This window comes from Manis javanica, chromosome 3, assembly GCF_040802235.1.
Source record: "Manis javanica isolate MJ-LG chromosome 3, MJ_LKY, whole genome shotgun sequence".
In the NCBI taxonomy this organism is placed as follows: Eukaryota; Metazoa; Chordata; class Mammalia; order Pholidota; family Manidae; genus Manis; species Manis javanica.
Genome location: NC_133158.1, coordinates 109,396,202 through 109,420,141, shown reverse-complemented (window position 1 = coordinate 109,420,141; position 23,940 = coordinate 109,396,202). Strand labels below are relative to the sequence as shown.

The window sequence follows — 23,940 nt, the reverse complement described above, 5'->3', positions numbered from 1 at the left end:
CCTGGGCACCAAAAGGAACTGTATCCATCATTGGACAAGTCACAATCCCATACCACAGACAAGATGCAAAGAGAAGAAAGTGGCATCACTTCTGTGATATTTCTGCCAAAGGTGCATGAATCTTATCATGTAGTAAAATGAAGGATGTCCCACAAAATAACTGGTCTATAAGCTTCAGAAGTGTCAAAGTCATGAAATTCAAAGACAGACTGAGGACTTCCCTAAACCTGCAGAGGCTAGAGACCAGGGCACCTAAATGTAGCACATTATTCTTTTTGTTGTTGTTGATGTTTTTCCTTTTTTTTCTATTAAAGTATCATTGATACACAATCTTGAGATGATTTCACATAAACAACACAGTGGATCAGCATTCACCCATATTATCAAGTCCTCACCTACTCCACTGTGGTCACTGCCCATCAGTACAGTAAGATGCTATAGGGTCAGTACTTGTCTCCTTCTGCAGTACATTCTTCTCAACTGGTCTTTCTGCTATAAAGAACATCATTGGAACAACTGGTGAAACTTGAATGGGACTGAGAATTAGGTGATAGTAATACATCAATGTTAATTTCCTGATTTTAGTAGATATATTTGTGATTCTGTGGTGGAGTGCCTTGGTTTGTACTCTACTGAGGTATTCCAGGGTCATGAGCATGATGTTAGCATCTTGCTTTCAAATGGATTAGGGTATCAAAAATTCTTCATACTATTCTTCCAACTTCCTGGAATTTCATGATTGTTTTAAAAAAATTTAATCCTATGGGTTGTTATAAATATTTGATGTTTATTAATGAGGGTACGAATACATGAACTTTAATTCTCACAAAATAAAACAATTTTGTGTAGCCTGCAAGAGACCCCACACCTTAAATGCTGTTCTTACTCTAAACCATATCCCAAGTTTAGATTAAAACAAATGAAAAACAGTTTTATGTATTAGATGATATAAATAACAAAGAGAATGGGGAAGAATTAAACCAATTAAATCTGTCTCAACTACTATCTATCCCAAACCCACACCTAAGGGAAGTTGGAAAAATCATTCAGTAGAATACAGTTCTATTTAGCTTCATAGTATTGCAAAATGAGATCTGTTAAACTCCTTGTCTACCCTCAAGGGGTTATTATCATTAAGATTTGACTTTGAAACAAGTTAGTCTCACATCAAATCAAAAGGAAGAAGGAGAGAACTTTATGGCTGAAGAAAACATAGCCCCTTTCTTTTGTACAAGATTTAAATATGTGGATAGTTTTAAAAAATTTGATTCAATAATTCACTTTCACTGGTATCATTTGCCTCATTATAACAGTGATTGATAACTGATAAAAATACAGGTGCATAATACTAAAATTCATATGGAACCACAAAAGACCCCAAATAGCCAGGGCAGTCCTGAGAAGGAAGAATAAAGCAGGGGGAATTATGCTCCCTGACTTCAAGCTCTACTACAAAACCACAGAAATCAAGACAATTTGGTACTGGCACAAGAACAGAACCATAGACCAATGGAACAGTCTAGAGAATCCAGATATTAACCCAAACATATATGGTCAATTAATATACGATAAAGGAGCCATGGACATACAATGGGAAAATGACATGCTCTTCAACAACTCGTTTGGCAAAATGGTGCAGCTACATGTAAGAGAATGAAATTGGATTACTGTCTAACTCCATACACAAAAGTAAACTCAAAATAGATCAAAGACCTGAATGTAAGTCATGAAACCATAAAACTCTTAGAAGAAAATATAGGCAAAACTCCCTTGAATATAAAAATGAGCAACTCTTTCATGAACATATCTCCCCGGGCAAGGGAAACAAAAGCAAAAATGAACAAGTGGGGCTATATCAAGCTAAAAAGCTTCTGTACAGCAAAGGACACCATCAATAGAACAAAAAGGCATCCTACAGTATGGGAGAATATATTCATAAATGACATATCTGACAAGGAGTTAATATCCAAAATACATAAAGAGCTCATGAACCTTAATACCCAAAAAGCAAATAACCCAATTAAAAAATGGGTAGAGGATCTGAACAGACACTTCTCCAAAGAAGAAATCCAGATGACCAACAGTCACATGAAAAGATGCTCCACATCGCTAATCATCAGAGAAATGCAAATTAAAACCACAATGAGATATCACCTCACACCAGTAAGGATGGCCACCTCCAAAAGACAAACAATAACAAATATTGGCAAGGTTGTGCAGAAAGGGGAACCCTTCTACACTGCTGGTGGGAGTGTAAATTAGTTCAACCATTGTGGAAAGCAATATGGAGGCTCCTCAAAAAACTCAAAATAGAAATAAAATTTGACCCAGGAATTCCACTCTTTGGAATTTACCCTAAGAATACAGGATCCCAGACTCAAAAAGACATATGCACCCCTATGTTTATTGCAGCACTATTTACAATAGTCAAGAAATGGAAGTAACCTAAGTGTGCATCAGTAGATGAATGGATAAAGAAGATGTGGTACATATACACAATGGAATATTATTCAGCCATAAGACAAAAACAAATCCTATAATTTGCAACAGCATGGATGGAGCTAGATGTTATTTTGCTCTGTGAAATGAGCCAGGTGGAGAAAGACAAGTACCAAATGATTTCACTCATCTGTGGAGTATAACAACAAAACAAAAACTGAAGGAACAAAACAGCAGCAGACTCACAGAACCCAAGAATGGACTAACAATTGCCAAAGGGAAAGGGACTGGGGAGGATGGGTGGGAAGGGAGGGAGAGGGGGATTAAGGGGCATTATGATTAGCACACATAACATAAGGGGAAGGAAGTATAGCACAGAGAAGAGTAGTAGTGACTCTATAGCATCTTATTACACTGATGGGACAGTGACTGTAATGGGGTATGTGGGGGGGACTTGATAATGGGGGGAATCTAGTAACCACAATGTTGCTCATGTGGTTGTACATCAATGGTCCCTTAATATAAATAAATAAATAAATGCTGTAAGATTCCAGTGATGAAGGTAATTTATGTAAAGAATTTGTTTATACACTAAATTAAGGAACTAGAGTGTCAAGAGTTCTCAGATGATGTGGTTTTGTAAAAAGGAAGACACTTAGGGAAATTTGAAGTACTTGGTTCCCAAAGTCCAAATTTTATTTACATATTTCTATTAAAAAATTAAGATATAAAATCCTTACAAGCATTAAGAAAAAAATAACACTCTTCTGTTAACAGATGAAACAACCATCATAAATATTTTCTTTAAATTACTTAGCAAACCTACTCCTATCAATTTATCTAAGAATTTAGTCAACATATTCATTAAAATTGAAGTATATTAGCACAATAGGACAAACTCCTATTTTCTAGGAGGGTACATTCTAGCTACTTATGCAAAATCCTAACAGACATACTCAGCAAAACTATATACACTGTTAATATATTTAATTTACCAAAATAAAATCCTCAAAGTTGTGACTACTGAGATGTAATGAAAAAATAATCACAAATACTTCCTGCTATGATTACTGAAATACAGATGGGTTAGGGATAGAAGAGTATCAATAAATCAGAACAACAAATTCTAATGCACAACCCAAGATGGGCTGATCTCTCATGCATGGGAGTTCTTATAGGTCCAAGTCTTGAATTTTTCAATTTTACAATGCTAACACCAGCATGACACTACCAGAGATATTAAGTAGCATTTTCATTTTTTCAAGGAAAAACAAGTAAGACACAGAGTATTTGATGAAGAATAGGCACCCATTAAATTATCACAACTCCAGGGTTGTTTGGAAGGCAGGGAGGGCATACTCCATTTTTCCTTGTGACAATTCTGGAATGAATTAACAGAAGAGGTTAAGGCAATTGGGAAAAGCTTAGATATTATTAAATATGTAAATGTCCTAGAAAACCACACAAATGTGGACAGAGCCTATAAACTCCAGCAATCATTTGCAGAAAGCATGGAAGTCAGACCAGGAATGATTATAATATAGCAAACTTGGCTTGGGAGCTCATTTCTGCCTTCTCAGGTCTGTAACCACAGCAACGAGCACAGGATCCCAGCACAGAAGAGGTGCTTTCTAATTATTGGCTGAATTGATACATGAATGAGCCTCCATCTCAAATCTGCAGTCTTTTTCTTTTGAAAAATCAGAACAGAAACTGCTTGTCCAGTGTCTGACTCAGCATTTGGCATTTCCTGTTCTGCTCATTCCTAAGTTTGTGCTTTTCTGGACTTACATAAATTTCTCTGGCCATACTGGCCACATAAGCACAATATGATGGAAAGATATGCATTCCATCCTTTGATCATTTAGGGTAAAATATGTTTATATCAATTTTGTTGCCCTTTGGGATCCCAAGACTTTTAATCTTTGACCTCTTCAAACCAACAGCGTTTAGCCAACACTTAATATAATGTGTTAAAAATTCTGTTTTTACATGATTCATAATGTTAATGAATTCCTCTACTCCATTATCACATACCTATCTGTAAATGTCAAACAGGATGTTGCTGACAAGGTCATGACCACTAAATATAAGTTCATGGACATACATATTTGTTCCTGACAGGAGTCATCCATGGCTAACCTTTGGCCTGTGTTTCTATTACTTGAATGTTAATAATTGTATGGAGCATTCATATTACTCTGTCACTATATATCAAAATTTCCAAACACCTATGCATATTTTTATATATTAGAAAAACATCCTTTATTACTTTATAAATATCCTTTGCCTGAGAATAGTTTATAACACTAACATTTTTCAATACTTACCTAAGTGGGTCTAATGAGTATTTTCTCATATAGTCTTAGGTGGAGTTTCCTAGAGACCAAGACTGACATATGGATCCATATGCAAGTGATTTACTGAAGGTGTGTTTCCAAAGAAACCTATAAGGATGTGATGGAAGCCAGATAGGGCGGGGATGAAGCTAAGCAAAGATGTGGTTTCAACTAAAATCTAGTCTCAGTCTGGTCTCATGGGGAGTTTTAGAACAAGAATGACTCCACAAAAATTGTCCCACCTTCAGGCAAAGGGAGAAGGGTGGGCTGCTGTGGCCTTTAGCAGCTAACATTCACAGCAGGGGGTGGAGGCATGCACACAGGCTTCCCAGAGAGCTTCTTTTCTGATATTTAATTTACAGAAGAAAAATAGAACTTCCTATGGATTGAGAGTTTAGTTTTATTGTTTTAGTAATATAGTAATTTAGTCTGAATCATGCTTTCAATATACAAACATTTTATGCAAAACAATAAGAAATTGCAGTAATTTGATAACCTACCACTGGACAACTGAAGAATTATGAAGCAGATGAAAATAGAATGCTTAAGTGGCACCTGTAATAAAACCTTAAATCCTGAAGGAACTTAACAGAGCCCTATCCTAGGCATTCAACCCTGAAAATCACATTCCATGAACAATAGCCACTGTCCAAATTTCAGTAGCTTACACAACTTTCAAATTCAGAGGTCACAAATGGTGGTAATTTAGGAAACTTCTGTACCACATAAGTCAACAGCAGCTTTACCAGCACTTGTGGAAGTTTCCTTTAACCAGGGTAAGGTCTCCCGTCATTAATGGTCACAGCCCACTTCAGCAATGGCCCATGAGCACAGCCATAGAGAGGGCACTGCTATGTGATCCCAGGGCACCATGGGAACAGAGGCTTTAGTGACCTAATGTAAACCTCTTCTCTGACATCACAGTGTGCCACCATTTTTTCTTCTATGCCCTTTGCTTTTAGTTTCTGGCAGGTTCCTTCATGCCTTATTCCCTGTTCATTTTCCCTACCTCAGATTGCTTGCCAACTCTTTCATGGGGATGACTATTAAAGAAGCAAGACAAGCTCTCAGGGGGATCAGGTTGTTGGAAGAATCCGAAACAGCCTTCTCTTTCCCTTGTATATGTGTATATTTATCACTGAGTCCACCATTTGGGGACAGCTATATCTGGGCATCAAGGTTACCCCCTAATCTTCCTTGTTGCTTGATCAACATGATAAATGGATGACAGCAAGGGCTCTGGAGGCTGGTACAGAACAAACTTAAAGGGTAGGTGTGGCTCTTTCTTCGGTTTGTGTATGGCTATTGTGAGCTATAGGCAGTAAATGAAGATCAAGGATAAAGCTGTGTAAGTTTCAAAAGGAAAAGAAGAACTAGAGACCTCTGCTAGTATACATCTAAGAATAAAATGCGATGCAGCCCCTATAGAGCCTCCTACATGATCTTAAAGACCTGGAAATACCCACATTTTACAGAAGGACATAGTAAAAATTTTATCTGTGTAGAAAGTAGCACTATGAGTACTACAGGATAGCTACATAGATCCATAGTCCACAGTCTGCAGAGACATCCAGTATACCTAAACAACTATTCGGGAGGATTTGAGGTCAGATAAAAGGTGTGCCCTTTATGAGTCTTGAAGAGTGGAGTTGGGGAAGGACCGGTGCAGACTTGAACTTGGGATTTGGAAATTTTCTTCTCTAGGCAGTCAGCATCGCTGGAGCACTAAACCAGATTTGAAATTCGTCCACTTCCTTTTTTTCTTAGTTCTTTACTTCAGTCTTTTTAATCTGGCATCTGATCTATGACGATCTTCTTCACTGTATATAGTTTTAACTGTCTAAGTCTTGGCTACCTTTGGGATAATATTAAAAAGTTCTTCAGGGATTGTTTTTCTTTTTTGTAATTCATGTGTCACTTTAGAAAGGAAATATTCATAAAGACTATTTCCCACTCAACATTTAATGACAAATGAGGCAGAGAGAGGTTAATGGTGTGTCTGATGTCACACAGCTATTTAGTGGACAGTTGTAAATCACTGAAAAATCTTTTTTCTCTTAATCATTAATTCCCACTGGCAGGCTACCTATTAAGCAATTATATTTCCCCTTTGAAGGTTCTTTACTCCAGAAGCACTTTATGCACCACAGCATTTTTTTCCCTTCTGTATTTGCTTACACTATTCCCTCTTTCTAGAATATCTCCACCTCCACCCAGCCTGTCTCTGTATCTACATTCAACATTTCTACCTTTTAGGACGCCTTCCCTAGTGACCCCAAAATGGGTAAGACACATCTCATTGGTACCATATTATATTATAACTATTTGTGCTTATTTCTCTCCAAAAAGTGCATGTCTTATATATCTTCATATCCACCAAATCCAGTGTAGTGATTGGCAGAGTGTATGTGCTTAATAGATGTGTACTGAATGAATGGATGAGCAGATTAATGACTATGAATGCATGAATAAGCAGTGAGAATGAGCAGCTTTTATGAGAAGTTATGGACAGTGTTTATAAAAGGAGCTAAGAAATAATGATAGTTTTTTTAGATAATCAAGAAAGATCCCAGTTAAGTGCTATTTTAGTTTTTCTGCATAAGGTAGTCTACAATTATGTCTGCTGCTGATAAAAGTAGTTACCCTACTGTCAGGTTCCATTTAGATGCTGAAGAGATTAACCCAAAGTGCCCATCAAAGCTGCCTGGTGCATAGGAAAATTCTTGATAGGTGGTATTTACTCACTGATAATTAACTGAGTGAATAAACATCCAGAAAAGTTAGGATTATCAGGAAACTATTTTAAGGAGACGAGGGAGAGTAAAATCACTAACTCTTTCCCTTCCCAATGATAGGAGAGGAGAATGAATACAAGGCTGAAATCCAGCAATTCTATCCTTAGGTACACACCCAAGAGGAAAAAAAATGTGTCCATACAAAAATTTATACATGAATGTTCACAGCAGCCTTTTTCAAAATGGCCAAAAGAGAGCAGACAATCCAGATGACACATGTATAAACAAAATATAGTATATCTATAGTGGAATATTATTTGGCCATAAAAAGGAAAGAAGTATTGATACATGCTGTCACATGGATAAACTTCGGAAATATTATGCTAAGTGAAAGAAGCCAGTTACAAAAGACCACATATTATATTATTCTACTCCTAGGGAAATCCAAAAAGACAGAAAATACACTAGCAGCTGCTTAGTCGGGGGGGACAGCTAAAGGATATGGGGTTTTTTTAAGAGGTGAAGAAAATGCTCTAAAATTGACCGGGGTAATGGTTATACATACTGCAACTATACTAATGACCACTGGGGTGTACACTTTAAGTGGGTGAGTTGTATAGTATATGAATTATTCCTCAATAAAGCTGTTAAAAAAAATGAGAGTGAGAGAGGGCTGAAAACATCTCAGACTAAAGGCTGCCCATCAGAATCCACCCAGTTCATTAACACAATTCATGTCAGGCATTTGCTGAAGGTGTCCTAGTCTGAGCCCTCATTTCTCTCTTGCCAGTTTTCAAAGCCCTGATCAGAATTCACTAATACTGTAGGTTTTAGCCAACTATCACATGATGAATTCTTCCTTTTTTTTTGACTGTGTATAATAACCAGCTGAGCCAGATAAAAAGTCTTTATCTGAAACCACACCCAAGGTTTAATACCAAATTAGTATTTACTGCATGTCCACTGTATGCCAAACCACTGAGCATATGTCATCTTTAAGCCTCATCAAAACCTCAGGACATAGGTTGTATCACTTCATTTTTTCATTTCACAGAGGAAGAGCTGAGGCTGAGCTTAGCTAATAGCCATGGTGTCTCTATGTGGGGACTAACAGACCCAAGGTTTAATATATGAGTGTGATTCACAATATCTATGCTCCATGCACAGTCTGTGTCCTCAAAATCCAGCATGGTGGACAGAAATGCATAAAACCAGCTCAAAAGGGAATAAAAGACAGTATGGAATGTCTGATAAAGACTAACCTAATTTGGTGTTCCAGTGTGGAGCAGTGATGGGAGAGTTCTGTCCCAACAGCCTGGCCTAACAGCCTGGCCAATGACAAAGAGCACCCCTGGGCCTGGGACTACTCAAGCTGTCTGAGGAGGGAGCTTTTAAATCTTGTTCTCACTGAGCAAGCAACAGCATGCTCCCAGGTCGGTTTCTTTAGAAAAGATCTACACTTGTGTTCCTAATTCTAGTTGTCAGTCCTGTTCCACCAACACTTGGTGCCATATCTAAAGCCATATTTACTCCCAGTGTTAAAATATGAGACTGCTCATGTCATATACTATGACATGATACATGAACATCAGAGGCATTAGTCAAGTTTTATTCCCTAATCTACATCCCATTATTTTTATGTGAGGATGTCTGTCTGAAGAGAGTCTGAAGGCACTCTTTTTTCTGGTACTTCTATATGTCACACCCCTTTCGCATCTTTCTTGATGCGCTTTTATCTAGTCATTGTCCTTCACCCATCTTCACACCCCAACTATGGTAATTTTGAAAGCAGATTGGCCAATTTCTTGTCATTTTTATCATCCATGAAATGCAAGCTCCTTCTTGCTTGTAATATTCTCAAATACTAAGTTGAGGTCTAATGAGTCAAATCCAGTTTTTCTACCACCTGTATGGCAAGGGGTTGTTCACTTTCTCATCTTCTTTTCTCCTCCAAAGTCAGTAACTTTATCAGAAAATAAGAAAAGATTACCACCACACAGATGAGAGTAAATTATTAAAAGCCTGGCATTAGAACACACTGGAAAGTAGCTGGAAGCTGAAGCTGGCACAGATTCACAAGGAAATGCATGCCAGATTAACTTCTCTTAGATAAGTGTGGCTGGCATCATGCTTTTAGACTTTAACAGAGCATATGACTAAGACTCTTGTGATACTTTCATATACAAGCCATACTAGGTTAGATAAGAACATAATTAGATACAGTCATACCTGGCTACACAATCATAATAAAAACATTTTACCTAATGGGTACTTATAGCCCTCTCTTCATAAGCTTAATGAAGATGCCCAAGGAAAGCACATCAAGTTTTCGGGTGATTGCAAGGAATATTATACATAAAGTAAGATTTTTAAATTATCTCAGGGTGGATAATCACTCAATGTTATTACACAAATAATTTTTAAATTGGTTATATCCTATATGTTAGGTTAACAAAGAGTTAAAACTCCATATGTTTAAGGTTTATATATTATAGTATGTTTATATTATGAAAAGAATGTCCCATAGAAATCATGCAACATACACATCCACATCACCACTACCTAGCCCCATACGATCCGCTATGATAGCCACCAGCCACATGTGGCTCCTGAGCACTTGAAATGCGTCTGCTCTGAATTAAGATGTGCTATAGGTATAAAATAGACACCAAACATTCATGATAATGTATGAAAAAACAATGTCAAATATGTCATTAGTAACTTTTATACTGATTACATGTTGAAATAATATTTTACATCATTAAATAACAGAAAATATATTAAAATGAAGTTCATTTCTTTTCCATTGTTTTTGATGTGGCTACTAAAAATCCCTTAAAATTACCTATGTAGTTTGCATTATGTATCTCTGTTGATGGCACCAACTTAGCCCAGCATGACAAATCTCACTGTGCCCTTTGCCTGGTTTGATTAATCACCCAAGAAACCCTAGATTCCCACTCTTCTCTCATCACCCACCACCTGACCCCATCTATTACCCTACCCAAATTCTGAATCCCTTACATTGCACCTTGTGGCACCCGTGGTTCACCATATGCCAAGTTCCCTATACCTCACCTCTTCTCTCAGCATTTCCTTCACCTTTTTGCTCCAACTCAGTTGTTCTCAAACACATATGTGTATTAGAACCACCAAGGAAGACTTAAATAGACCAATGCCCAGGCCCCATTTTCAGAATGCTCAGTCAGAATCTCTGCTGTGGGGATGAGGCTTTGGAACGCCTTAACAGCTCACCCAAGTGGTTCTAATGTGTAGCTGGGATTGAGAGCCACTCATTAAAACAGCTTCAACTTGCTACCTTTTTCCAGCACAGCATCTGTGCTGGTGATCAGGCCCAGGAAAAACACAGTTTGCTGACTGGTCTCCTTAAATAATAATATAAAGTGACTTCCAAGTTGTCCAGCAATTCTACCACTTTTCTCTTGTCCATTCACTATATTTTTCTCCTAGAGGAATGTCCTTCTCCACCATCCTCATTCTCAGCCCATGACATTGCTTCCTATGTAAGTGAGAATATAAAAGAAATGAGGAAAAGACCTTTTATAGGCTCCCTTCACCACATCATGTCCTGCATATGTGTCCATACGTATGTCCCCCTTTCCCCATTACTACAGCTCAGGCTGCCCAGGACTGTATGTGATGGTACAAATGTCCTGTGCTCATGCTGTCCAGTGCTGTAGTCACTAGTCACAAGTACTATTAAGCACTTGAAACAAGGCTAGCATACTAAGGAAGTTAATTTTAAATTTTATTTAATTTTAAGTTAATTAAAATGTAAATAACACATGTGGCTAGTGGATACTATATAGGGCAACACAGCTATAGATGTGGGTCCCATCTAAGACCAATACTCCCACTTGTATTCTGTATGCCATTCCCTTTCTTCTTCTCTAGAGCATTGTTCAGCAATTATTTTCTCTGTTGCTTCATCAATTTTCCTGTTACTGGATCATTCCCCTCATCATAATAACATATTGTAATATTGTCCATTAAAAAAAAAAAACCTACTGTGTTTGAACCAGCTCTTGTCAGTGTACCCAGTGACCTCTCCAACACTGCTGGTTCTTGACCTTAGAAGCTTCCCAGGCGAAAGCTGAAACTGGCCCCAGGACACAGGGCAAGGACAGACAAAAGACAGAGGCCGACCGCTCCAGATTGGTAGGTGGCTGGTTTAATAAGTAAGGGAACCTACATACAAGGCCTGTCCTAGGCAGAGATGCAAGATAAGTAAATCTTTGCATTTGCCCACCAGAATCTAAAAAGTTTATATAGAGTCTTAATAGAGCTCACTCATATATTCAGGCCAGATAGTCTCAACAATACATTGTTCTCTCAAGGCTGCATCCTTGAAATGGCTCTGGCTATAGGAATGATGTGCAGACATGCATTCCAAGGACAGGGAAGGGGGTTAGCCTCCAATTGCCTAGGTCCACTCAAGGGTCAACCAGAGGTCACATCCTCTTGATGACATGCTCTAAACGCCACTAAATCCAACAGGGTCCTTATCTTATTTAATATATCTGCAGCATTTATCTCAGTAATCATTCTTTCCTTGTGAAAGACTTTCTTGACTCAGCTTTTTGAAAAAAATTCTCCCATTTTCCTTCTACTTTACTTACTCTTCCTCCCTTGCCTACTTCTCTACTTCCTGCTTATCTTACCAACCAAGTTCACTAGGGCTCAATGCCAAGTCCTCTCTTTTTGTTCTCATTACATCCTAAATGATCTCATTCATTACCAGCTGTATGTTTACCCTAACCACCCTCTGATTTCCAAATTCATACATCCAACAGCCTAATCAGTATTTCAAACTCAAAGACGAGCAGCCATCTTAAACTTACTGTGTCCAAAATTGAACTCCTGGTCCTCTCCCTTAATACCTGTCTTCCCCGCTAACATGTACCACCAGCAGTCTTTCCCATCTCAGTGCACGTTAACTCCTTCTTCCAGTTGCCATGGCCACAAGACTTGGCAAATCAAATACTCTCTCTCACATCACAAACCCAATCCATCAGAAAATGCTTTTGGCTTGAACTTCAAAATATATTCCCAAACTCCGCTCATCCCACCACCTCCCAACCTCAGGTAAATGTCTGCAATTGCCTCCTCAATGGCTTTCCTTCTGCCCTTGTCTCCCTATGGACTGTTCTCAGCATGCCTGCCTCCTCCTTCTGTCCTCACATGGTCTTCCCTGTGTGTGTGTGCCTGGGTCCTAATGTCCTCTTCTTACAAGGACACCGGTCACACTGGAGTAGGGCCCGCCCTAATGACCTCATCTTAATTAAGTCTTTAAAGACTCTCCAAACACATTCACATTCTGAGGTACTGGAGGTTTGCACTTCAACACAGGAATTTTCCGGAGAGTGGACACATAATTCAGCCACAACAACCTCTCTGACCTCACCGGCTACCATTCTCCCCCTCATTCCCTCTGTTGGAGCCTTATGGACCACCTCACTGTTCTTCAGTCAGACTCATTCCTGCTTCTATGGCTGCACTCTCTTACCCTGAACAGTTGCACATCCTCCTCTCTCATTTTCTTTATGTATTTGCTCAAAAGTCATCTTATCAGTGAGGTTCCTAATCAGTGAGGTATAATAATAGAAAACCTCTAATCTCCTGACCATACACATGTTCCCATCTCTCCATACTCTGCTTAATTTTGCTCTATAGCCTGTATCATTATGTACCACATTATATACTTTCTTATATATTATATATTTCTTCCACAACTTAGTAGATGTTTATTAAATATTTGTTGAATGAATGAGATAAAGATAACATATTCATTTGGAGAGAGGGATCTGGCAACCATATCCTAGAAGCTACAGTTTAGAAACTCAGAATTTTAGGTTTGAGGAGAGAAGGGAAACATAAGAGAACACTGAATGAATGTTGTAAAACTTCTGAAGGCGTGTCCTTGGATGAGGTAGGAGTCACTCTTTGCTTTAGCCTTACTCCACATAGCAGAATTGGAACTAAAGGATGGAGATGAAGAAAGGTAAATTTTAGCTCAATAGAACAACAAAAAAATTCTAATGAAAAGTTTGTTTCCTGAAGATGGTCAGTGATGAAAGTAAGAAAGCAAAGTCAAATAATTGTCTTAAGAATATTGTAGGAGAGACAGTTGTGTTTGTGGGAGGATCAAAAAGGTGATTTCCAAGTTGGGTTCCAACTCCAAGTTTCTAGAAAGATATACCAACTTCAGAAGAGGAGAAACATCACCACTTCATTAAGTATGGCTGGTCTCCATGCCCCCTGTTTTCATGACTTAGGGCTAAGAAGATGCCCCTATCTGGGAAGCAGCACAATATGAAATGAGAACTGGAAGTTAGGATCCGAGGGCCAAGCTTTGCCAATAAAGAGTCATATGGCCATACGCCAAGTTAATCCACTGGGCTGCCAATGAGTGCTCGTCAAATGAAAGGCTTGGCTTGGATAAGCACTACGTACGTATGCTTCAGTTTTAAACACTGTAGTTCTAGGTTCTTTTTCAGCTCACGGGAACTGGAAGCAAGTTGGAGACGAAAGGATTCGGGCAGTCACAGGGTGGTACGGAATGGGGGACGAGGCACCCAGCATGCTCACAGTGAAGGAAAACCATGTTAAATCAGATTCTTCCTTACCAGAAGAGTTCAGAAATGAACAATAAAGTTCCTCTGAGCCAGCCATCCAACATCTTCTCTTTAAGTGTGCATATGGTGAGCAAGTTCTAAACTTGAAAAATGAGGATGAAACTGCTGCTTATACAGAGAACTGCTTCTCAGTCTCAGGGACTAATAAAGCTATAGGTTGTGCTGTGCTTTGGCTCGTGGAGACTACTGTCTAACGATTTTGGTGGAAAATCACTGAACAATGTTGATAGAATCTGACTTCAAAAAAAAATTTCTGAGTAGCTCCAAGTAGTTCAGGCTGGAACTACAGGGGGCTGGAACTACATACAAGGTCATAACATGGAAACACCTTTCAGTGGAGAGTACAATTGAGTTTAAGCAAATCTATGACTTTTTTGTTATGTAGGCCAAAATTAGTATTAAATTTGATATTTCCCAAATATCATTCTTTTTAGTACAGTAATGAGGGCTGACAGGGCCAACTGATCTAACCCAGGATTGATGCTAGGCCTTTAAAATTATCTGAAAACCAAAATTTTTGTTTTCACCATTTTCCTTTTTTATTTCCATCTTATTTTACTCTTCCTCTGCAGAAGGAAATGGGCCACTTGGTTGCCCTTTTTATTTAGTCAGGATCTCTTACTAGACTTCACAAAGTCACCAGACCAAGGTGGTTATTTGGACCCTTAACTCCATGAAGTTTAGATAACAGTCTGTTTCACTGATAGTTAGAAAACAGAAATGACAGCATTCCTTTTCAGACTGGGCTCCCTAAACCTTTTCCTAATTTTTCTTTTTAGTACAGTAATGAGGGCTGACAGGGCCAATTGACACCAATAGTGGTAAGTGAATTTTTCAATAAAGACCAACAGAGAAAAACTATGGAAATTCATATTTTTTTTTTGGCCCAGAGAGTTCTGTATCTCCTTATGCCTTTGCTTTCCATGTATACTTTTATGAGGAATTTCAGTAAAAGCTTCTTAAAATTAATCCAATAGCTGTCTCCTTCAATTCTCCTTCTTAGAACTTTTCACTCACTTATGCAAAGGTCCTGGCCACTTCTTAAGATCTCCTATCCCAGATTAAAGGCAGTGCAGTGGACTCATCTTATCCTGAGGCTATCTTTGTAAGTTTAGCAATACTTCCTCCTTTTTATATAAGAAAATATAAAGAGAAGCACTCAGAAATGTGCATTGTATTCTGTTCCATTTCTCCTCCAAACTGGGAAGAAGCTGGCCATATAATCGCACATTTGTATTATAAATATTCAAAGACTCTCATATGGTATCTTCCATATAACACAAATTTTAACTGCTACTTTAATCTCAAAATGCTTTTTATGGCATCTGTCATGCCCTACTTTACAACGTCTGCTAGCCTAATATTTTTGCTTTCTTCCTTTATTAATTTATCTCTAAGGTCATACATGGAAACACCTTTCAGTGGAAAGAACCCATCTGCTTTCACAAAAATGTATACTATAAACCTTCATTTCTGCAAGGATCTAAACAAATCCAAGAATTCATTGGAATGCCTTCAAAGCAGAGTTCGCTAAAGCATGCTTTGTGTAACACTTGTCCCAGGAGCTATGCAGTAAACAAACACAGAACCAAAAATGGGGAAGAGGTAGTATGCTGTATAAAGAGTTTCCCTCTTTAAAAATTAAACACATGGTAGCATTTTTAATGGTTGTATTAAAATGGTTGGCATTCTAAAGTAAAAGTATTTGTTCAATTTTATTTAACTACTTACTTATCAAAGTTATTTGATTACAGAACTCTTTTCATATTGCTCTACTAGGGTTCTGTGGTACACAGTTTGGAAATTGTGCTTGAAGACATTATTCTTCGTTTTTTCAAAAACTACTATTCTAATGCATTCATGCATCAAAAAAATAACCTTGAGATATAAATATAACTCATTTCTTCCTCACACTGTATTTACAGGGGTATTTGCAATTCATGTCCCAAATACCAAATTTCCATCCAAGTGGATATTCAATTCTTATAGGCAAACACAAAACATGTCTACTTTTTGTAAAATCATGGTAGCTCAGATGAATAATTTTAAGCCCATCTGTTGAAAATAAATCACCAGTTATCATGTCAACTACCACAGCCACATCTCTAACATTGTTCTCATTTGCCATCCTGTCCAGACTTCATTCACCATATTCAAATCACTTCTGATCCCTCAATACAAAGAAACTAAAAACCCATTTTATTATTTCTCTCTTAAAAAAAAAAAACAATCCAGGTAAGGCAGAAGTGGGCACAAATCCTCCATCCTCCCTCCCTTTCTGGCTTAGTTACCCTCTTTTACCCCCTCATTGATGACATGGAGGATTAACCCAACACAACTCACAAGAATTTAATGAGGTCTGAATGTAAAGTCCTCAACCTGGCACAGAGCAATTTTTAGGCCTTATTAAAGTGTCTTACCATGATTTTTTCACAAACCTTTTACAGAGCCCGGCTACGGTAGTTCACGGCAATCTAGTAATGCTTCCTATTTTTCCTGATCCCAACTTTTACACCCTACAAATTTCCCTGTGCCTTCCCCACTGACAGACCTTTTTCTAGAAATGTTAGAAAACCCCAGACTGATTAGGAAACCTGTAACAGTGGCCCACTGCTGCCCCTTCCATCTGACCTAAACTCCTTGATTCTTCAAACATTAACACATCCCCCTTTTCTTTTCTGTTATGATTGCTTTCAAATCCTCTGCAAAAGAAAGCCTCATGCTGATGTCCTGGAATCACCCTTTCAATGTTACAGGTCTATGATTCATTTTCTCATAATGAATTCACGTGTATACACACAACTGCTTTATACCAAGTTGTACTTACTGATGTACGTTTTCACTATGCCTTTAATTTTTTTAATTGAGATATAACTGACATATAACATTGCATTAGTTTTAAGTATACAACATAGTGATTTGGTACACAGTATATACTGTGAAATGATCAGCACAGTACTTTAACACCCATCACCACCATAGTTACAAATTGTTTTTCCTTGTGAGAACTTTTAAGATCCACTCCCTTGGCAACTTTCAAATACATAATACAGTATTGTTAACAGCAGTCATCATTCACTATGTCTTCCCCCACCCCCACATATCTTTCTCACATAAACATGAGCTCTTTAAGTAAATACATCATCAGTCTTTTACCCTGCTCACAGTGGAAATGTAAAAAATTTTGATTGAGCCAATACTAAACACTTAAATTCCTAGGAGTTTTATTTGTTTTAACTGGAATGAATTACATATGGGACAGAAAATGTTAATGGAAGGATATACCAAAGTTGGTGTTCGCTTGGGGACAAATGTGGTATAATGAATGACTATGAAGTGTTTATTTATTTGCTGGTTGGTTTATGTGTTTGTTTTATCATTCAGAGTGTTGTTTATTTAAAAAAATGTTTTTAAATACTCTAGGGTTATCTGCCTGGAATCGTCCCCATCATTTTAGGTTTAGGTGACATTTCTCTGGTTGCAGCCTTCATTAGGATTTTAAAAGTTAAGTTATTCATCAAAGATTCCATCTGACCTAAACCACTCGACCCCTCAAATATTAACACATCCCCCCTCTTTTCTTTTTTGTTATAATTGCTATCAAATCCCCTGCAAAAAAAGCCCCATCTTCAGGAGATAGAACCCCTCTCTCCTAAAAGAGAACATGAAGAACAATCCCTAGCTTTAATTTGGGTGGAGACAAAGAGGTCTAGTTACCTTGGAGAATAACATCCTTCAGCTTCAGTGTTAGTCTCAGGAGCTGAGCCATGGCAGTGGCCCCAGGCCACAGCAATCCTGGTGACAGCTGCGGCTTCCTAGAGCTGTTCTGGGGAGGGATTCTTCTTGGCCACGTGATGTGGTCCTCCATTCTGCAAGAGGTGGCCAGCCCCATGTAATCCTCTCAGCACCTCTGACAAGCAGGCTTTCCAAGCACTGTGCCATCTGCAAACAGGATATGTATCTTTCACATACCTGGCACGTGCCCTTGGGAGTGATCCAGGTTTGACCAAATTCTTAGCATATTGCCTAGCTCTATAGCTCCATCCCTTTCTTTCCCACTCAGGAAACCATACTGGAATACAAATGAGTAACCTGATGTAAGCGTAACCTTGAGTCTGCTCTCATGTATGCTTTTTAAAAAGTAAATCACTCACAAACTTGGAATCTTACTAGCAATACATTACTGAAGGGCCCATCTAAGTAACACTGGGTCGAATGCACTGTGTTGACTGTCCCTCGCAAAGCCACTGGAAGGTCAAATTTGGTATATCCTGGTCACTGAACTAACAGCTAATGTGAATTCCTTTTCTCTCAAGAAAAGAAAACTGATTTCTGTTGTCAACCAGGCCTTGTACTAGGGACCTTCTCAGTTCATTGCCATACTACCTGATGAAGGGAACATTTCCAGAAACAGAGACTCTGGTCAGTTCCATAATCATTTCCAAAACTAATATGTAGTAGCCAAAGTTCCTCAAAGCTTGGATCCTTTCCCACCATCACATATTGCTGACCAATTACTAGGGTCCTCTAAAGAAGCAAACTGCTGTAATGCCCATATAGCCTCCATTAAATCTTCCTGCTACTGGATTGACTTTCACACTTCCTACCTCTGGATTTGGCACCTATGGCCTATTTTTTTCTCCTATCTTGTTCTTTCTTGATGCCATAAATACAGGAATATTCTTTTAAATTAGTCCTTGCAACAACCTTACAATTACCATTATTCTTCAAACAAGTTATGCAAACCAGCTGCCAACAGCAGTCCCTGGTTAAACACTGCATTTTGTCATCCCTTAGAGTTAGTACTGAAATACACAAAGCCCATTTGGTGACTATCACTTACTTGAATCTGAAGGCTGCCTCTGAAGTCATTTTGTGTAGTGATTGCAAAGAACTAATTTTTTTATAAATTGTATTTTTTGAAGATATATGCACACTTCCTAAATTCACTAGTGAGTAAAGACCCATGAATAAAAGAGTAACTTATGAAAAAGGGCAAATAAAATGTTGCATTCTCTGTCTACATGCAGGTCTGTCAGATATGTAGTAAAATGTAGGTATGTTAAGTGCTAATCATTCACTTAAAATTCTCCTTATGTCTATTCATTAAAAAGAAAGACTGACATCTTGCTGTGTGAGAAACAATTTTATTACAAAAGTTTGAATACTACTTACAGTTTGGACTTCTATAGATATTGAAAGCTGCCCTGTGTTAGAGAGGGTAGAAAGAGATGCGAGAGAATGCAACTCAGTATCTACTTCTAGTCTACAAAGAGGAATTGGCATGAGGCTCCAGAAGGGAAGACAGGTTAAGAATCATGTGTAATTCTCAAATATGGGTGGTGTCCACCATCACAGCTAACCCCCAAACAAGGCAGCACCACTATAGAAGGTACCAGAATTCCCAGCAATATGAGAAGTCTGGAGTGGCCAAGGAATTCAAATACTCAACCAAGAGGAGCTAAAGGAACCCCTGTGGTTACCTACTAAGCATTTTGGTTTCCAGAGGACATGAAGAAAAAGTAGGAAGAATCCACTCTCAAGAATGGATGTGAGGATAGCTTAAAATATAAAAATAATTTTAGGGGTTCTGGTACAGACTGAATTGTGTTCCTTCAAAATTCTTATGTTGAGACTGGATTTCCAGTATCTGAGAACATAGCTATATTTGAGAATAAGGCTCTAAAAAGATAACTAAATTAAATGAGGTCATTAGTGTGGACCCTAATCCAATCTGACCAGTGTCCTTATTAACAGAGGAGATTAGGATACATAGAGACACCAAGGATGTGTGCTCACCGAGGGAAGACTAAGTGAGGACACAGCAAGAAGGCGGCCACCTGTAAGCCAAGGAAAAGACTCTCAGAGGACTCCCACCCTGCTAGCACCTTGACTGTGCACTCCTACCTCCTAGAACTGTGTGAAAATAAATTTATGTCTCTTAAGCCACCGAGTCTGTGGTATTTTGTTATGGAAGCTCTAGCAAGCCAATACAGACTTTAAGCGTCAATGTAAGTTTAAGCTTTGATACAATTTTCTAAGGAAAATGTAAAAGACCATTTTGTTTATTTTCATTCAGATGACATTGGGAGGGACAAGCTAGCTGCTAGGGATCATGAGGTGATGATGGTGCATAATGGGGAGAAAGATGAGCTCTCCAATTTCTGTTTTTTTTCTATGGAGCTGAATGATGTTCCAACGGAAAAGGGCAGAAAAGTCATTGATCACTGGTAATAAAGACCAAACAGTAGTGAATTATAGCACAAATCCAAGCTTCTCCAAATGAGTGCCAGGTAGGGGCTGGGTTGTGACTCCACACCAACCCCAAATTCACATATTGGGATTTTAAGCCCTAGTACCTTAGAATATGACTGTAATTGGAAATAGGGTCTTTAAAGAGGTTATTAAGTTAAAATGAAATAATTAGGGTGGGCCCTAATCCAGTAAGACTAGTGCCCTTATAAGAGGTGTTAGAACACAGACACACACAGAAAAGATCATGTGAAGACACAAGAGGACTCCAGTCTACAAGCCAAGGGACAAGGCCTCAGAAGAAACCAACCCTACCAACACCTTGATTGTGGACTTCTGGTTTCCAGAATTGTGAGAAAATAAATTTGTGTTGTTCAAACCACCCAGTCTGTGGTACCTCGTTATGGTATCTTCAGCAAACTAATACAGGGCCCATTTTTGGCTTAAATATTGCTTTTGGTGATATTTGCAGGTCACAGATCACCCTAACACAAACACAAGATAACCCTAACACCCTAGACGCAAGATGACAGAGATGTGGCTCAATAGCACTATGCATTAAGTAGACTTGGTAGATTTTGTAGCAAATGGGTCCAATCTAATTCCATAAAATCAAATGCAATGGAATGAGATAGGCAATACACTACTCGATGCTGCTGTGGTCACAGCACCCTTGGAAAGCGATGAAAAGACACAGACAAACCGGGATGCATTTAAAGGAGAATGGACCTTCTCCTTTAGAGAGGAACCATGCCACTGACACAACTATTCAGCAAGTGCCTATGTTTGCGATGAGGGGATTCTGGGGGGCAGAAACAGTTGGAAATTATGTGAAGATCTGCGGTGTGGAAAAGAATTGTTTTTGCTTGGTCACAGGACATCTGAGTGGGAGGTTAAAGGAAAGGGATGTGGGCTTTACATGGAGTGAGAACTTTCTGGTAACCAGAACTGCTCAGAGACAGAATACACTGTCTGAAGAGCTAGTGAACATCTCACAAGCTGAGGCATTTAAGCCTGGGCTGGGAATGTTGCCGTGAAGATTCCAAATGCTGGATGGTGGGTCCTTTCCCCAGTGTTGTAGGGTTCTGACTAGGAGTGTTCTTGTATTTCCTGCTCAAAGGGTCCTTAAGATACCTCAGGGCAGGAAATGGCATTAAATACTGAACAAAAATAGTGGCTGAAAAGTAAAAGCCATCAGGATCTCTGAGCGGTGATGCAACAGGAGAAAATATTCCCCCAGGGAACATCTTGTCCAGGGAATGTGTGAGTATGGTGAATTTCAACAGTGGAAAGGGAAAATACTAAATCTAAGAACATTCATTTTTTATAGACTGTAACCTCACCTCTATATTTCTGAATTTTATTCACAGTAAACATCCCTTACTTTGAAAAATTGCTGGCTTCATGGCATGCAAACCATGCAGCCACACAGGGCCTGCTGCTCAGGAAGCGCCTGTGCTTGGTTTAAAGGTTGCCACCTAAAAATTCTTAATTTTGGAACAAAGATCCCACCTTTTCATTTTTCACTGGACCTCACAAAATTTGTGGCTGGTCCTGCTCCACCCCCCACCCCCCCATCTTCCAGTCATACTTTTTGCATTTAGATGCCTTCAATTGTTCATACAAACCCAGGACAGAAAATTGTGGTGATGAGCGAATGCATTTAGGAAGCAACTGGGTTTTGCTATTACTTAGGCTTTCCCCTGAAGTTCTACCTTCTTGTCATTCACTTGCTGTTGGATTGCAGTAGTTCCTTAGCATCAGCTTCCTAAGTTATAAATGGTGGTAATAATAGTAAGTGGCCTTATTGGCTTTTCTAGGAAGTAAATGGCATAAAGCATGTAAACAAATGTTGCATAACACATTTTTCATTATTTGTTGAGGACATTCAAAAGCCATTCAGGGTAACAAGGAGTCCAAGGGTCTGGATTGGATGTAAAAATAAAAGACAATATTTAGGGGAGCTGACAGCTAAGTGCTAACTTCTCAGGAAGGACATCGGCATCCATCTGGCTGATCCCAACAACCAGGATACGGCTTCATTCCTTCCCACTAGCCCCACGGTGGACTGTAGCATGGTGACTAATGCTCCTTCATGTCAAAAGCAGAGGACGCATTTGGGCAGTTTCTAGACCATTCTAAACTAACTGGATGCTAACCAGGCATTGGATGGTTTGTATTAACCTAGGAGAAAGTGACTTTCCACAAGGTTCATTTCTGTAACTTAGGACAGGCACAAGAAGAACAAGGACAGAGTTTGAGGTCAGAATTTCTTAGTTATGGGGGTCGAACAAGAATTCTCTCTCTAGATCCTTTCCGTCTTAACTTCCCCCATTCCCATCTCAAATGGATGTTACAGCTCTGCCTGATAAAAAAAAAAAATACTGCTGACCATACCCTTCCCAAAATAAAAACAAAACACACCACAAATAAACAAGCAATAATAATATTAAAAACACCGTTCTTCCAAGCAGAAGAAAATAGGTCGCCCACTTTTTCGCCAAGTCCGGCGCGGTTCTCCTTTGGTTCGTTCTAAAGATAGACATTCCAGGTTGCTAGTGGCTGCTTTTGACGGGAAAAAATATGAGGCTTTTGCTCTCTCAACAAGCAAAGAAATTCTGTCTCCTTTAAGCTTGTCTTGTTCCTTTTCTTTTCCAGGAACGCCTCCCCACCCCCTCCGAACAGTGACAAAAAAAACTGAAATGCGGATAAAAACGCACCCCAGTAGCAAGCAGCCCTTTATAAGACATTACTGAGACGCCTGCGAGGTCGGTGGAGTCGAGCGCAGCACTTCTGACTTTTCTGGGGCCCGAACGTCCTACGACTCACCTTTCCCTGCTCCTGCACGGTCCCTCTCCTCGCCCCACACTCTCCCTCCGGCTCGCGCAGCCCAGGTGGCCCGAGGCCGGTGGTCCGCGAGGCGCGCGGGGGCGGAGCAGCGGACTGCGCTGCACCTGTGGGCGCCGGGGCGCGAGCCCCTCCCTCCCGAGCGCGCGCAGCTCCCGGCCGCTCCGCTAGGGGTCCCTCTCCCGTGCCGCGCGGGGTGGGCCGGATCAGCTGACTCTCCGGGCTCCTAGCCCGCCGCCGCGCTCCTGCTCCGTCAGTTTCCTCGGCGGCGGTGGTAGAGAGCACTCGGAGTGGCCCGAGCGCTGGGGTGGCGGCGGCGGCGGCGGCACGGGCAGAGCAAGGGCGCGTTGGATCCCACTCGCACAGCAGCGCACTCGGTGCCCCGCGCAGAGTCGTTATGCTGCCCGGTTTGGCACTGGTCCTGCTGGCCGCCTGGACAGCTCGGGCGCTGGAGGTGGGTGCCGCGCCTCGGCATGGGGGTCGGAGGTGGGGGGCGGTGGGAACGCAATTCCTCCAAGTCCTTAATCCAGAAAACCCAGGGACAGTCCAGGGAACCTCTCCCCAACGTGCCCTGCGCCCTCCCTGGCGGGTGCCCTGCGCATCCCCGCCTCCGGCCCTGCCCTGCTCCGGGGACGCTCTCCGGCCCGCCGAGAGGGAGCTTGCGAGGCGTCG

General features: G+C 39.9%; 1 protein-coding gene and 1 long non-coding RNA gene across 12 annotated transcripts in view; one reads left to right on the top strand and one right to left on the bottom strand.

The window, feature by feature from the left end:
- LOC108391273 (uncharacterized) overlaps positions 1–23,377 on the bottom strand; it is a 355,429-nt gene extending 332,052 nt beyond the window's left edge. For 3 of the 4 annotated variants that reach the window (XR_012129263.1, XR_005055856.2, XR_012129265.1), the window contains exons 1-2: positions 23,251–23,377; positions 17,887–18,111 (exon numbers count right to left, since the gene is read on the bottom strand). This is a non-coding gene — a long non-coding RNA (uncharacterized lncRNA). The remainder of the gene's footprint in view (positions 1–17,886; positions 18,112–23,250) is intronic. The other variant, XR_012129264.1, reaches the window with a different exon arrangement.
- Positions 23,378–23,515: 138 nt separating this feature from the next.
- APP (amyloid beta precursor protein) overlaps positions 23,516–23,940 on the top strand; it is a 241,096-nt gene continuing 240,671 nt past the window's right edge. For all 8 annotated transcript variants that reach the window (XM_017650815.3, XM_017650814.3, XM_017650813.3 and 5 more), the window contains exon 1: positions 23,516–23,722. In XM_017650815.3, coding sequence (XP_017506304.1) covers positions 23,666–23,722 — 57 coding nt within the window. In that variant the 5' untranslated portion in view covers positions 23,516–23,665. The remainder of the gene's footprint in view (positions 23,723–23,940) is intronic.